The sequence below is a fragment of the Ailuropoda melanoleuca genome, chromosome 4 (genome assembly GCF_002007445.2).
Source record: "Ailuropoda melanoleuca isolate Jingjing chromosome 4, ASM200744v2, whole genome shotgun sequence".
In the NCBI taxonomy this organism is placed as follows: Eukaryota; Metazoa; Chordata; class Mammalia; order Carnivora; family Ursidae; genus Ailuropoda; species Ailuropoda melanoleuca.
Window position 1 is genome coordinate 5884743 of NC_048221.1, and position 14791 is coordinate 5899533.

Consider the following 14791-nt stretch of genomic DNA (forward strand, 5'->3'; position numbering starts at 1 on the left):
ACGCGCAGCTGGAGGAGGAGTGGGGCCTGGCCCGGCACGCCATGGCCGTGTACGAGCGCGCCACCCGGGCCGTGGAGCCGGCGCAGCGGTACGACATGTTCAACATCTACATCAAGCGCGCGGCCGAGATCTACGGCGTCACCCACACCCGCGGCATCTACCAGAAGGCCATCGAGGTGCCCCACAGGGCCGGTGGGGGCGGCTGGGGGACTCGGGGACGCGTTCCAGAGGCCGGTCCGGGGCGTGGGAACCCCGCCGACGCCCACCCCTTCCCCCCGCCGCCCCGCAGGTGCTGTCGGACGAGCACGCCCGGGAGATGTGCCTGCGGTTCGCGGACATGGAGTGCAGGCTCGGCGAGATCGACCGGGCGCGCGCTATCTACAGCTTCTGCTCCCAGATCTGTGACCCCCGGGTAGGGGCCGAGCCTGGCGGGCGGGCATTGGGAGGGGGGGGTGCAGCCAAGCCAGCCAGCTCACGCACGTGCCGCCCACCCTCCGCAGACCACCGGGGCTTTCTGGCAAACGTGGAAGGACTTCGAGGTCCGGCACGGCAACGAGGACACCATCCGGGAGATGCTGCGGATTCGCCGGAGCGTGCAGGCCACGTACAACACTCAGGTCAACTTCATGGCCTCGCAGATGCTCAAGGTGTCCGGCAGCGCCACGGGTACTGGTGAGCAGCTGCGGGCTACCCCTCACCCTGGCCGGCCCCTGTAGGTCTGGCCTCTGCCCCCTGCCCAGCCTGGACCTGCTGGCTGCGGGCACTGGGGGCATTCCCGCTGCAGACTGGTCACTCCTTGAGGGCTGGGTCCTCAGACCGCTTGGGGCACCCAGTAGCAGCAGCTGGAGCAGAGCGGGCTGTGAGGTGCGGCTGTGGGGAGGGCGGGACCCGCTGTGCTGAGCGCCCCCCCCCCCCCCGCCGCCCCAGTGTCCGACCTGGCCCCCGGGCAGAGCGGCATGGATGACATGAAGCTGCTGGAGCAGCGGGCGGAGCAGCTGGCGGCCGAGGCCGAGCGCGACCAGCCGCCCCGGGCGCAGAGCAAGATCCTGTTTGTGAGGCAAGCGCGGGGCCGCGGGAGCAAGCGGCTCCTCCACAGGGGAGGTGCTGGGGAGGCCGAGTGCGCGGGCCCTGCCTGATCCCTGTCTGCCTGCAGGAGCGACGCCTCCCGGGAGGAGCTGGCCGAGCTGGCACAGCAGGCCAACCCGGAGGAGATCGAGCTGGGGGAGGACGAGGATGAGGACGAGATGGACCTGGAGCCCAACGGTATGGGGCCGGCCAGACAGGCGGGGGCGGTCTGGGAGAGGCAGGGGCAGGGTCCCGTCCTGGAGTGACCGTGTCCTCCCTGCCTCCCCCCTTCCCCAGAGGTACGGCTGGAGCAGCAGAGCGTGCCGGCCGCCGTGTTCGGGAGCCTGAAGGAGGACTGACCCCACCCCTGCCCCCCATCCATCCTCCCCCAATACAGCCTGTTTGTACATCACAGTCTGAGCCTCCTTCCTGCTGCCCAGGTGCCCGTAGGGACTGCCTGCTCAGTGCTCTGGCCCTGGGCCCGGTCCCCCTCTTCCCTGCCCCCCCTGCCCCCAGATTGGCTGGTGCAGGAGGTGGGGCAGCTGGGCTCCAGGCCAGGGCACACGCCCCACCCTCACCCTGCAGAGCCAGTTCTGGACTCAGAGGCCACTCTCTGCCGCCTGAGGCCTCCTTGAGGGCCTTGCCCCCAACTGCCCGGGTCTTGCCAGCTCACCCCCGCATTAGCAGGTGGAGATATTTGCCTCCCCTCTCCCCTCTCCAAACTGTTTCTTCCTGAGCCAGGGCACTGACCACCTTCCCAGGAGAAGGCAGGTCGGCGAGCTTCGCAAGGTACTTCTTGCCCTGGACAGCAGCCAGGAGTAGTCCTCAGCCCTGGGCCAGAGCCGGGGCCGGGGCGTGGTTCTTAGGTCTAAGCTCTGGGAAGCCATTAGTGGGCTCTAAACTATTAAGGGATTTAAAATAAGGGACATAATCAGATTTGTGCCCTGAACAGGCCATGCGGGCTGTGAGGGACTGGCTTGTGGTGGGAGGTGGCTCGGGGTGTGGGGAGGCCCAGGTCGTTGGCCTGGACTGGGGGGTGGTCATGGGGATAGAGAGAAGCTAGTGAGACTGAGGAGGCCATTAGGCATCAGGGTGGGGCGGGGGGAAGCTGGTCCCGTGCCTGAGTTACAGGGAGACCGGGAGCTCAGGCCAGCTTGAGCTCACGGTTTAAGGCCTGTGTCTGAGACATCCGTGGCCATGCCAAGGACAGACCCAGACCCTTGGATGTGGAGCTCGCAGGAGAGAAACATGGGAATCCTTTCTAGCAGTGGTAACAGCCTAGAAATGGAGGCAGGCGGTGGTGGAGAGAAGATAGATAAAGCTTAGCAGCTGGCTGCAGATCAAATGCCAGGAGAGGCCAGTAACATCTGCACAGAGGAGAAAAGTGGAGAGCGGCAGGTGGGGAGGCCGTGGGGAGAGGTCAGGGAGGCGGCGGCCAAGGAGCGGTCATGCGGGGTCTTGGCAGGAGCCACAGCAGGACTATCGAGGAGAAAGGAAAATGCTCAGGCCGAGCTGTCACTGGGTGCCCCAGCCAGCCTCGGGGAGATGCCAATACTCAAGCTCTTTCTAAATTATTTTATTCAAGAAGGTGGGGAGGACAGACAGGGGACTGAGCTGAGCCCTGAGTCCCTGAACCTCCCAGCTCAGCCCCCACAGCAGGACAGGACAGAAGTTAGGGGGTAGGGACTCCAGCCCTACCCAGACAAGGTTGGGGACAGACGAGACCCAGGAATACCCACTGATTGTCCTCCAGGCTGTCCTCAGGGAGGGCGACGGCTGGGGCCCGCCCCGTGTACCACCAGGACGAGGCTACTTGGGGGTGCTGCTGCCCTTCTTGGGAGTCGTGGGCTTCTTGCTCTGCCAGAGGTGGCCCTGGATGGTGAAGGCGTCTACACTCATGGACATGGTCTTGGCAGGGATCTGGGTGAAGCGTTTGCGGTCCGAGTTGTACTTGTAGATGCCCTCGACCATGGCGGGCGTGACCGTGCGGGGGCCGTAGCCCGCCAGGCGAGTCAGCTCCTCCGTCTCCCCGGACAGCGTGTAGAGCGCCCGGAACTGGCAGCTCGAGTCACGGAAGAGGATCAGGAAGTGGTTGGCCTTGCTCTTCTCAATTTCCTGGTGGGGTGGTGGCAGCGGTTCGTCAGTGGGCAGGGCCCCCAACACCCCCCTCCTCCCCGCGGGCCCCCCAAGCCCCGGCGCGGACTCACCTCGAGAATGCGGTTCTTCTGTGGTTCGTTCACCTTGCCCGCCAAGCAGCAGTGAGACAGGGCGTTGTGGATGATGAACTTGTTGGACTTGGCGCTGGGCTCCTTGTACAGCCGTGGACCTAGGGGCAGGGCGGTCAGCAGGGCTGTGGGGGGTGGGGACGGGGACAGGCAGGGCCTGGGGCTCGCCAGCTCCGCCCCGCTTACCTGTGTACTCGGGCACCGACGCCGGGGATGAGGCGTTGCTGCCGTTCTCCCAGTCGCGCTCACGGCTGCCAGGCAGGCGGCTGGGGGACATGAGGCCGGATGGGGATGGAGCCCTGTGGGGGTACAGGAGGGGATGGGGACGCAGTCAGTGGTAAGGGCAGCCTCCCGGGAGGCAGAGGGACCAGGGAAGCGATGGACCTAGGAGCCTGCGTGTAGGTACTCCAGCCGCAGACGCCTGCGCCCCCCTCCCCGTCTGCACCCCCACTCGGGTGCACAGGAATGTTCTTGAGGCCCATCAACAGCCCCCCGTGTGCACGTGCGCAGGACCGCGTCCTCTCATCCCTTCAGCAAGACACACACGGACCTTGAGAGGGCACCCGGAACACACGCACCCGCCCACCAGGCCAAACTCACTGAGACGTGGGCCTCTTCACGCCAAGGTTATTGAGGGCCTCGTTGGCCACGGTGGACAGTGACAGGGTGGACTGAGAGTAGACTTTGCTCAGCCGGGAGCCTGAGAGAAGAGGGCATGGGGTCATCCCTACCCAAAGTCCCCTTGCCTCCACGGGGCCGGGGGTGGGGTGCTTAACCTGGCAGGTTGTGGAGGGAACATGGGGTCAGCCCCACCTGAGACCCTCACCCTGTGCACTCTAACTGAGATAGACCTCCCCCCTACCCATGGGGGAGGGGGATGTGCCCAGCAGTCTGGGGGGAAGCCCCCCACCACCACCCAGAAATCTCTTGCTCCTAAACATTCCTGAGAGGGCCTCACGTCCCTTAAGCTCTAGAGAAAATGCTGGGCCAACTCTGCCCAGCATGCCTTACCCCACTGTAGCCCCCACATCCCTCTGGAAGTCTAACAGGCATGGGCAACCCCCCAAGACCCCTCTCGCCCCATGTACTCATGGGGGTCTCAGCAAGCCCTTGACAGGCGCATTGGACAGACACCATCCCTGGCCCCCCGCCTCCAGTCCTACCCCCCTCCCCGGTCCTTACCCAGCAGGCCACGGGCAGGGCTTCGTGCCAGGGCCGAGTCATCACAGCAACCAGAGCGTGGCCGGGGGGCCCTCCGCCCGCCCCGGCCTGGCCCCCCGGCCCCCGCAGCCCGTGGCCGCAGCACTTTGTCAAGGTCGTCCATCAGCTTCAGCTGGGCCCTGCGTTCATACTCGAGTCGAGTGAAGTCCCCCCGCCTGGGGCCCACCTCTTCCTCAGCTGGGACCCTCGCAGCAGGGGCTGGGGCTGCTGCGGGGGCCACAGGAGCTGGGGGGGCCAGGGGGCCCGCGGTCACCTCCTCCTGGGCCAGCCTGCAGATGACGTTACCGAGCAGTCAGACAGGTCACAGGTTCACTGGTGGCAGGGGTCCCGGGCAGCACCCAGCCTCACCGTGCGGCCTCTTCCCTCCGCTGCTCCTTCTCGGCCTCCTGCCACTGTTTCCGCCGCCGCGCCTCCTCCGCCCGCCGCTGCTGCCGTTCCAGCAGGCTGGCCCGCTTCTGGGCCATCTCGTCCTCGGGCTTGTCTTCATCCTGGGGGCAGGCACCGAGTCCAGCTGGCCGTCCCTCCCCTAGCACTGCTAACCACTCACCCCTCCTTTCCCTTTTGTAATTGGTCTGAAGGCACTCCGTGGGTTCCTACTTTATGCACGGCCCTGTGCTGGGTAGTGGGGCAAAACGGGGACCCAGCCAGACTGGGTGCTGTTCACACCAAGCGCTTAACCCAGTGGGGAAGGCAACCTGATAGGTTAGAAGCAGCTACCCGTCTACAGTGCGGGGAGGGACCTATCCTAGCGGCACTAAACAAGGCTTCCTGGAGGTGGCAGCCTGGAGAAGGACAGGGACTTCACTCGGGAGGGGTGGGATGTGAGGAGAATATTCCAGGTAGAGGGAACAGCCAGTGCAAAAGCCCTGAGGCTAGAACAAGCCTAGCGGGCAGGGAATGGGCAGGGAACAGCACGGAGGCCAAGGGGGCTGGGAGGTGGAGCCGGGGAGACCTGCATAGGACAGGTCAGAGGTGAGCAGGGCCCAAAGCCATGGGAAGGACTCCTTTTTTTCCTAAGAGCAAGGGGAGCTCAAGGGTTTAAGTAGGCGACTGACAAGGTCCCATTTGCATTAAAAAATATGTATCTCTGGCTGCTCCGTTGAAAATGACCACGGATGGAGGGGGTGGGGGTGGGGGTGGACGCCAGAGGCCAGTCAGCACGCGACGGAGGCGTCCTGGTGAGACCGCTGGCCCAGGCTGGGGATGCTATGAGGATGGAGAACAGTGACACGGAAGAGTGGGAAGGGGAACTGGCAGGGCCGTGATGGGGAGAATGGGAAGGAGAGAACATGAGGGAGGAGATGCCGTGGAAGACCCCAGCCCTGTTTGTCTACCCACTCCTGTCCATCTGTCACCCATCCATCCATCCATCCATCCACCCATCTCTCTCTCCATCTGGCCACACGCACCTTGTCTGCCCACTCCCACCTGGCTATCCACCTCCCCGTTTATACCAGTGTCCCCACTCTCTGACCATCGCCCCACCCACCCGGTCCCTTCCCCCACCGCCTTAGCTGACTCGCACCTTATAGAAGAATCCCAGCCCTGACCGGGGCTCCCCCTCGGAAGATGCCTCTTCCTCCAAGGAATCCTCAGCACCAGGGGGGCTCCCATCTCCCTCGTCTTCAGCTGTGGGCTCTTCCAGGCTGCCTAGCGGGATCTCGATGAGGCCAGGCCGAGCCCCCGGCTCTGGAGGCGACCCCTCCGCCAGGAGGATAGAGGAGCGTGTCTGCACAGGCACCTGGCTTGGCGAGAACTTGCGCAGGTGGGGGAGGCTGTCTACATCGTGGGGAGGTGTGAGCACTCTTGTCAGGGGTGCTAGCCGCAGCTCTGCTGGCCGTGCATGTTTCGGGCTTCGGGGTGTCGGGCCGGGCCCGGGGCTGCGCCGGGCAGCTGGGGCACGCCGAGCAGGGCTGGGAGATGCGGCTCTGGGACCCACTGTGGGACCAGGGATGACCCATGCAGCAGGTGGCGGGGCAGGCCCGGGGGCCTCGGGTGGGGCCAGGAGCCGCTGCTGCTGGTCCGTAAGCCTCTGCATGTCCCGTTGCAGTGAGCTCAGCGCAGCACTTAGCTTGCTGACCGCCCGGTTATAGTCCCCCAGCCCCTCGGGGGGCACCGGGCCCAGTTCGGGTGAGAAGGTCACTGCCTTGGGCCGTGGGGATGGATCACCCTGGCCTTCACCCGCCGGCCGCTCCCCACCAGGGACCGGGCCCGGCTCCGCCTCTGCCTCCCCTCCAGCCTCCCGTGGCTGCACCTGCAGGAAAGCACTCTTGCCCAGTCGCTGGCGGTGCTTGGCAAAGATGGCCTCGATCCGTCGCTTCTGAGCCTCGATGGCCCGCCGTTTCTCCTCCAGCCGGGCCCCCAGCTCACTCATCTCTGAGCTCAGGGCCTCTGGGGCTGTGGGGGTGGCTGCCGGGGAACCTGCCTCGGCCTCGGCCCTGACCAGCTGCTTCTTGCGTTCCGCAAAGCTGGTCATCTTCACCTCGGAGTTGCTGGCCGCTGGGGACGAAGCTGCCGCCTTCGGGGAGCCCTCAGATAGGGCCGGCGGTTTCGACACCTCCCCTGCCGGGCAGGGAGATGGTTTCAAGGGGCCCTCAGGGTGGGGCATGTAGGTGGGAGCTTTGGCGGGCCCATCGGGCAGTGGCTTTGAGGCCCCCTCGCGTGGGTAGGAGGAAGCCAGCGGCAGTTTGGAGGAGCCCTCGGGGGAGTGGAGGTAGAAGCTGCCGTCGGCGGCGCCATCTGGGAGCAGCCGGGGCTCGGCGCTGTGGATGATCTGCAAGGCCTCCTCGATGGTAGGCAGGTCGCCCGGCTCCGGAGACGGCTGGACGGGGGTCCGGGCCGGCGCGGGGCGCGGGGGGCCCAAGCTGTCTGAGCTGACGGAGCGGAGGAGGACGGGGTCTCCCATGACGACATCCACGTCGCTGTCCAGGCCAAAGGGGGTGCTGAACGATATCGCCTGGGAAAGGGGACGGCTGGGCGGCAGGAGGGAGGGGTCAGCCCCTGGGACGAGCCCCAGCCCCACCGCTGCCCAGCCTGCTCCCGGCGCCAGGCCCTTGAAATGCACTCACCTGAGCTGACGGTTCCAGGCCTTACCGAGGGCCTCCATGTGGGACATGGACGGGGAGGACTTCAGTGAGCCTGGGAGGGGGGGTAAGTGGTCACTCCGTGGTCGCTACGGAGTCGCTGGGGACCCTGGGCGGGGTCCACCAGGGGGTGTCACTGAGGTGGCATTATGTGGACGGATAGCTGGGGGCCACTGTGGGGGTGAGGGTCACCATGGGGTCATTCAGGTGCCAGAGGGACCGAGTGGAGGGATCAGGACGAGACAGGAAGTCTGCTGTTGGGTAGGGGCTATACCCCTGCCCTCACCTGTGGATCCACGGAGTGGGGACTGGGGGCCGCCGGGTGACAGGAGCGGGTGGCGGAAGTTGAAGACAGGAGAACTGCCAAGAGATGCACGTCAGCCGAGGGACCCCCCCCCACCGCCCCGCCCCTGCCCACTTCTCCCAGGAGTGGAGCAGCGAGCATCCCCCGGCCCTGGCTCAGCGCCCAGCGTGGGGAAGGGCCCACCCTGGCCATGGAGACTCACCCAACAGGGGAACTGTACCTGCAGCCACTGCTGTTCTGAGCGGGAGAGGCCTCCGTGGCCCGGGGGGAGGCCGCTGCAGCAGACAGAGCAGGGTCAGGCGGGGCTTGGCCTCCCTACCCCGCCCCACACCCTGGGCCAGGCCTCACCGTGACCGTCAGGCAGGTCCTTGGCCTGCACAAAATCAGGTTTCAGCACCTCAAAGCACATGAACATCTCGGCGAGCAGCACCACCAGGTTGATCTGGAGGCAGAAGGCAGGGTCAGCCACTGGGCCCCATGGCCCTGGATGCCTGCCTCGGCCCCCGAGATGACCTTACCTTGAGGGGCGGTGGGACATAGAGCAGGTCCTCGAGGGACAGCGGGCAGCCACGAGGAAGGCGGGAGGCGCAGAAGTCCTGCACCAGCTGGAGGTTGTAGAGGCTGTCCGCCACAGACATGGGCTCCTTGAGGCACACCTCTGTAGGGACAGGACACCTGGGTCCCCCGTGCTGTGGGAAGGAGGACGGGGCCCTGGGGAAGCAAGGGCCTCTTACGGGCCGGGCCTCGTGTGGGTACTAGGATAGGCTGATCCTCGGGCCTTTGCATCTGTTCCCAACTGCCTGGAGAACTAGTCCCCCAAGAACTCAACTCACAAAGCTTTTCCTGACCACCTAGCCCGCCCTGGAGCACCTAACATCCAGATTGTTCTTCTGGACGAACTTATTGTGCTTCTCTCCCAACTAGGATGTGAGCTGCCTGAGGTCAGGAGCACGTCTGTATTATTCTCACTGGATCTCTGGCACCTGAAATGGAATCTGGCATTCTATAAATATTTGCTGCAGGAATGAATTCTATGAAGCACAGAGAAGTTTAGGCACTTGTGCAAGGTCACACAGCGAACTGGGGGGAAAAAAAGTTCACGCCCCAGTTCTGGAAGCTGCACTCATTACTGCCCCACTCTGGGGCAGATGCCTGGGTGCCAAGCTCCCAAGGACAAGTGTGGCCCAGGCCCGCGCACTCACCCTCAAGTCGCAAGAGCTGAGGACAATAGCAGTGGATTGTGGCAGCCAGTGCAGCCCCACTTGCCAGATCCTGGAGCGTGGTCACACTTGGAAAGCAGGGGGCACGTCGGGCCACAGCTCGGTCCTTGCGGTATCGGATCTGTGGGTGGGAGCCGAGTTAGGTCAGAGTGTCAGGCTGGCCCCAAGTCAGCGGTCATGCAGGTTGGGTGGGGAGGCCTGGGGTTTCCGCCATGAGGGGGCGTGAAGCTGGGGGTCCCAGAGCCAGAGTGGGGCCAGCCTGGAGCGGGGGAAGGGCAGCAGCAAGAGGCAAAGGAAGTGTCTGCGAGCAGCCAGGCCAGCAGCGAGGGCTGGGGCAGGACTCCTGGGACCCCGGGGCGGGGGATACATTACCATGGGGGGTTTGCTCCCCGACTCCTTCAAACAGAAGGCAATTGCGTGCTGGGGGGAGAGGAGCAGCCGTCAGCGGGGCGGGAGGGGTGCTGACTTGCTGGGCCCCCAAGCACACCTCCAGGGGAGGGGGAGATAGCCCTGACCCCGTCATAAGCCTTGGCCATCCAGCTCCGACTGCACTCTGGCCAGCTTTGGGGACCCCAGCTCCTCCCAGCCTGGAGGGATCCCACAGAGCAGCCTCCCATGCAGGGAATCTCCCCCCCCGACAAAAGACCCAGGCCCCAGCTTGGGGAGGGGATGCGGAGGAAGCAGGTAGGCAGAAGGAGAGGAACCCCCAACCCAGGTCCGAGAGTGGAAGGGGGCCCCAGGGTGAGCAAAGGCAGGGACCCCTTCCAGCCCAATGCCTTCCACTTGCAGGGGACACTTGACCCTTGTTGTGCTTCAGGGATGGACACCGCCCCCCCAACCAAAGCTGGGACTTGTCCTTAGGGAAACTGGGGTCTTGGGAAGGTTCTTCCGCCTTCGTCTGGGTTTGGGGGTCTTCCTCTTGGCTGGGGGGGGGTCTTCTCCATGTGCCCTGCCACTGGGGTCAGGATCCATATATCTGATGGGTGAGGGTCCTCCCTTCAGAAGTGCCGGAAGTCTCCCAGCTCTCAGACGGACAAGCCGAGGAGCTATGCCCTCTTGATCACTGGGAGGGGAGGTGCACCCCCTGAACGGTAACTGGGGAGGGGTCTGCCGGTCAGTTAACAGCAGAGATTCCTCCCTTCTGAGTCTACAAAGGGCTTCTCTCTGTCCCCCAGGGCTGGGGTCCCACGTCTTTTGCTCACAGCTGGGAAGCAGGAGAAGGAGCAGACAGGCAGGCAGAACAGACACACAGACAAAGCGACAAGCAAGGCAGGCAGACGGGGCAGAGAAACAGCCCCACTTACAGGAACCAGCTTCCAGTACCAGCGTGTAGGGCACTGATGCCAGAGAGGCAGAGGGGAGAGCAGCAGGAGAGGCACAGGGGAGAGGGCAGAGAGAGACAGAGAGAGTCACCTCCAGCACCCCCACCCCAGTGCCCGAACGGCCTTGAGGTGCAGCCCTTCCCTGCCCGCCCATTCCCTCCCACTGTCCTTGCGTCCTTCCATTCGTCCATTGCCCTAGCCTCACCGAGGGCTGTGCTGGGGCCACCCCGTCTGCAGGGGCCACAGGAGAGGCTCTCTGGGCAGCTTCCTGCTCCGTCTTCTCCTGCAGCCGCCGGATGGTCTGGGGAGCAGGGAGAAGTCAGAGCTCTGGTCACTGGGCGATCCTGGGCCCCAGCCCGTGCCAGCCTAACCCCACCTACCGTGTCCACCCAGAAAAGGAGCTTGTGCTCCAAGCTGGCCAGGGCCAAAGGACCGGGCAGTGTCTTCGTCCACTCGAAGGCGAAGGCAACCATAAGGGCGTCAATGACAGCTAGATGGGCTCCCTGTGGAGGTAAGGGCTGAAGGGTGAGACCAGGGGGAGGGACGGGCGCTCCCCTCACCTCCGCCTCTGAGGGAGAAGAGGAAGAACCTCAAGGTGGGGGGGCGGGGCTTGACATAGGAGGGGCTTTGGGGATGGGCCAGGGTTAGTGGGTGGGGCTTCAGGGAAGGAGCCAGGATACGGATCCTGGAAGAACCTCGCCCGGTGGGCCATAAACCATGTCCTCAAGGGTCAGAGCAGCGCCTCTGGGGGAGGAGCCAGGCCTGGTAGGCGGGCCTGGAAGACCGGGGCGGGGCCTACCATGAGGATGGGCTGCTGCCTCAGGTCGGCCTCCTGCACGGGGCGCTCGGGCAGCGCGGGCACTGTGCCCCTCCGCGCCAGCAGGGCCAGCAGCGCCGAGGGGCTGGGGGGGGTCTCGAGCTGCGGCAGCGCCTGGCGCCAGGCCCGGCAGTAGAGCTCGGCCGAGAGCAGCAGCCGCGTCACCGGGGGCTTCACGTGCTCCTGCGCGTACTGGTCGGTGTAGAAGGGCTCCCACAGCTCCGAGGGCACGTGCTCTGTGGGGCGAGGCGGGTGACGGTGGGTCAGGGCCCAGGCATGCGTAGGGAGGCCGGCACTGGGATGGGCGGCTGGGGGACGCAGGCGTGCAGTTCAGTTCGAGAGAGGAAGGGGCTCCAGGTGGAGGGGCCCGGGCCAGCAGGGGCCAGGAGGTGGGAGGGCACAGTGCCTCAGGGGGAGGGGGGCTCTGGGACCCGAGAGGAGGCAGCATGGGGGCGAGGCCTCCTCGGCCTGCGCAGGGGCTTGTTGGGAGGTGGGTGGTCTTGGGAGGCCCTCAAAGAACAATCACAGTGAACGTGGCTTAGTCGATCTACCTGGCTGGCCTGCACACCCGGGAGGCAGCAGCCAGGGCACAACAGGTAACTCCAGAAACGGAGGCACAGGACAGGAAAGCAATCTGCCTAAGGCCACACAGCTGGGCAAGGCTGGCACTGGGATTCAAACCCAGGCCTCCAGCAGACTCTGCACCCTTGCTCAGCATGGAGACTGGGGTGGGGTGAGCTGTGGGGTGGAAGGCTGGCTGCAGGACACAGAATGGGGAGGTGGCCAGACTGCAGACATTCGGGGGGGTGGGGAGTGGTCTGTACCTGGTGACTGAAGGGTGGAGGCAGGGGAGAGAGAGGGAGGCGTCCAGGCCCCACCGGGTGTGACGGGAAAGATGGGGCAAAGGGAGGTGGCTGAGGTGGGGGTACAGGAGGGACAGTAGGTGTGGTGGCAGAGGCTGAATGTGAGGGGCTGGGCCTTAGGAGAGAGGGGAGGTCACCTTGCAGACGTGGCCACAAAACCGTTGCGGACGCTGACCGAGACACTGACTGAGACGGGCAGGGTAGGAAGAGGCGGGAGGAAGCCCCATGCGGAGGGAGGGGTGGGTGGAGGAGCCCCAAGCAGGACCCAAGGGTGGGGAGGACAAAGACCAGAATAAGGCACCAGGAAGATTCTCTGGGGAGGTCTAGGAGGAGGTGACTGAGGCCAGCATGGGGAGCCTGCCCTCGTGGGGGTCGTCCAGGGAGGCCCCAACTCTTAATTCCAATCCAAACAGTTGTTTTGACTACTGGGGTTCTGTGTGTCTGAAAGAATGGGGCGCAGGATTCTACTGCTTAAGAACGTATGACATCCCTGACCCCCCTCAGATGCTTGTCTTCATAGCCATGCTCCCCAGAGACCCCCTGCCCTCACCTACCAGGACCCAGGCATTCTTCCCTTCAGTCCCTCCCTGCCCCAGCTCCTTCCCCACCCCCTAAAATCACACTTGACCTTCCCACTTAATGCTCCACTCCTGTGGAGAGTAATGCCCGCCCTTTGCCCCTCTCAGCACAGCTCCGTCAAAGAACAGAGTTTTCCAGGCTCTGCTTCCTTCCACCGGACCCCCACCCCAACCTCCCTGATCTGACTCCTGCCCTCCCAGCTCCTAGCCTCCCCAAGGCCAGCAACGGCCCTCCAACGCACAGTTGTGGGCCTTGTGGGCTGTCTCTTGCCTGGGCGCTCTGCCCAGCACCTCCTTGTTCCGGAAACCTTCCTCCCCCAGAATCTCCCAGCTTCCCCATCTTTTTCTCTGTCCCACCACTCAAGCCAGGCCTCCTCCCCACATGCCCCGTCAATGCCAGGTTCCTGACACTCGGTCAGAACAGCCCTGTAAATGGATACATACTCCACCCCACCCCCACCCCAGTGATGATTTCCCTGGCCATCTGAGCACGGCCACCTGCTGCAGCCCAGGCCTTGTGTCCCACCGCCCTCTGGGCATCTCCCATGATCCTCAATACCTTGCTCCGAACCTGCTCCTTCTCTCTGAAATTGCAGTGAGAAATCACCATCCCTTCCCCCACCCCTCCAACACCTCAAGTCCTCGGGTTTCTACCTCCTGGCATCTCCCCAACCCAAACCCTGCTCCCTATCTCCCCAGCCCCTGCTCATTTCCTGCTTCCACTGGCAAAATTAAACAAGTTTCTTTCCGGGGCACCTGGGTGGCTCAGTCAGTTAAGCACCTGCCTTCGACTCAGGTCATGATCCTGGGGTCCTGGGACTGAGTTCCACATCAGGCTTCCTACTCAGAGGGGAGTCTGCTTCTCCCTCCCTCTCTCTCTCTCTCTGCCCCTCCCCACGGCTCATCCTCTCTCTCTCTCTCAAATAAATAAATAAAATCTTTAAAAAAAAAAAAAAGAAAGAAAGAAAAAAAATTCTTTCTTGCAGGACTTGTCAGGGCCTTCAAGATGAAAACTGTGAGCTAGGGCTCCCAACGGCTAATGTTGATCAAGCACTCCCTCCGTACCTGTGTGTGTGCCTACACCTCAGCGCTATTGGCATCTGGGGCTGGACAATTCTCTGTGTTCGGCAGGGGGTGGGGTAGGCAGTCCACGCTTTGTAAGATGATCAGCAGAGTCCCTGGTCCCTACTCACTAGATGCCAGGACCACCCTCCCCCTAAGCAGTAACAACCAAAAATGTCTCCAGACACTGTCAGAGGTCTCCTAAGTGGCAGAACCACCCCCCGGGGTAGAGAGCTCTCTACGGAAAATGTTCATTAGCCATTTGCCACAGGGTAGTGCTGTCCCAGAGAAATGCGGCCCACGTATGTAGTTTTAACCTGGTAGCTGCACCATCAAAAAAGTAGAAACCAGTAACCTTAGTAATATAGTTAACCCCATACATATCTGATACTATCATTTCGACATGTAATTCACATAAAGACATCGTGAGATATTTCACTTGTTTTTTTATACGAAGTCTTCAGAAGCCGCGGTGTGGTTCATCTATGTTTACAGCGCGTCACGACTAAGACCAGCGCCGCGGGGCTGCGGCCGCCGTCCTGGGACCACGCAGCGCTACGGCACGGCTGGCATTTACTTAGACCGAGGCCACCTTGCATGCGTTTGCTCGTGGTGTCATCCTTGGGACACTTACTCTGAGCCCCATTGTACAGATGAGAAAACCGAGGCCCAGAGAGGGGAGAGAACTCGCCCAAGATCACACAGCTAATAAACGGCCCGGCTGACGTGAACGCAGTTGCCTACAGGTCACACTGATGCTCTGGTATAAGGGATTTCGTGTGCTGTTTCCCAAACTTGCACAGAGATGGCACCCTTCCTTATCTCTGAGCCGGAGTCCCGTGGAACCCACCTGCCTGCATTCCTGCCCAGCCTCCTCACACCTGCGCCTCCGGCCCACAGCAGCTACCGGCTCCTGGGGCGACTATCCCACCTCATTCTGTTGGGTCCTCAGACATGCTCCATGGCTCCCCAGTGCCCTCAGATCACACATACACATACATACACATACATACACACACACACACACACAC

The 14791-nt window shown here is 63.4% G+C and overlaps 2 protein-coding genes across 4 annotated transcripts in view; one reads left to right on the forward strand and one right to left on the reverse strand.

The window, feature by feature from the left end:
* XAB2 (XPA binding protein 2) overlaps window positions 1–1477 on the forward strand; it is an 18296-nt gene extending 16819 nt beyond the window's left edge. Inside the window, exons 14-19 of the mRNA XM_034657706.1 lie at window positions 1–176; window positions 290–412; window positions 501–672; window positions 928–1057; window positions 1154–1263; window positions 1363–1477. The exon at window positions 1–176 is cut by the window's left edge and continues 13 nt beyond it. Of these exons, the coding sequence (XP_034513597.1) occupies window positions 1–176; window positions 290–412; window positions 501–672; window positions 928–1057; window positions 1154–1263; window positions 1363–1424 (773 nt within the window). The 3' untranslated portion in view covers window positions 1425–1477. The remainder of the gene's footprint in view (window positions 177–289; window positions 413–500; window positions 673–927; window positions 1058–1153; window positions 1264–1362) is intronic.
* A 1149-nt stretch (window positions 1478–2626) lies between these two features.
* The window catches only part of CAMSAP3 (calmodulin regulated spectrin associated protein family member 3), a 35918-nt gene continuing 23753 nt past the window's right edge, over window positions 2627–14791 (reverse strand). For 2 of the 3 annotated variants that reach the window (XM_034657698.1, XM_034657699.1), the window contains 18 exons: window positions 11240–11493; window positions 10821–10943; window positions 10646–10741; window positions 10423–10455; window positions 9491–9538; window positions 9101–9239; window positions 8417–8556; window positions 8247–8340; window positions 8119–8173; window positions 7881–7954; window positions 7580–7649; window positions 6037–7483; window positions 4860–4999; window positions 4473–4780; window positions 3891–3990; window positions 3477–3589; window positions 3273–3391; window positions 2627–3180 (listed from right to left, as the gene is read on the reverse strand). In XM_034657698.1, the coding sequence (XP_034513589.1) occupies window positions 2875–3180; window positions 3273–3391; window positions 3477–3589; window positions 3891–3990; window positions 4473–4780; window positions 4860–4999; window positions 6037–7483; window positions 7580–7649; window positions 7881–7954; window positions 8119–8173; window positions 8247–8340; window positions 8417–8556; window positions 9101–9239; window positions 9491–9538; window positions 10423–10455; window positions 10646–10741; window positions 10821–10943; window positions 11240–11493 (3659 nt within the window). In that variant the 3' untranslated portion in view covers window positions 2627–2874. The remainder of the gene's footprint in view (window positions 3181–3272; window positions 3392–3476; window positions 3590–3890; window positions 3991–4472; window positions 4781–4859; window positions 5000–6036; window positions 7484–7579; window positions 7650–7880; window positions 7955–8118; window positions 8174–8246; window positions 8341–8416; window positions 8557–9100; window positions 9240–9490; window positions 9539–10422; window positions 10456–10645; window positions 10742–10820; window positions 10944–11239; window positions 11494–14791) is intronic. The other variant, XM_034657700.1, reaches the window with a different exon arrangement.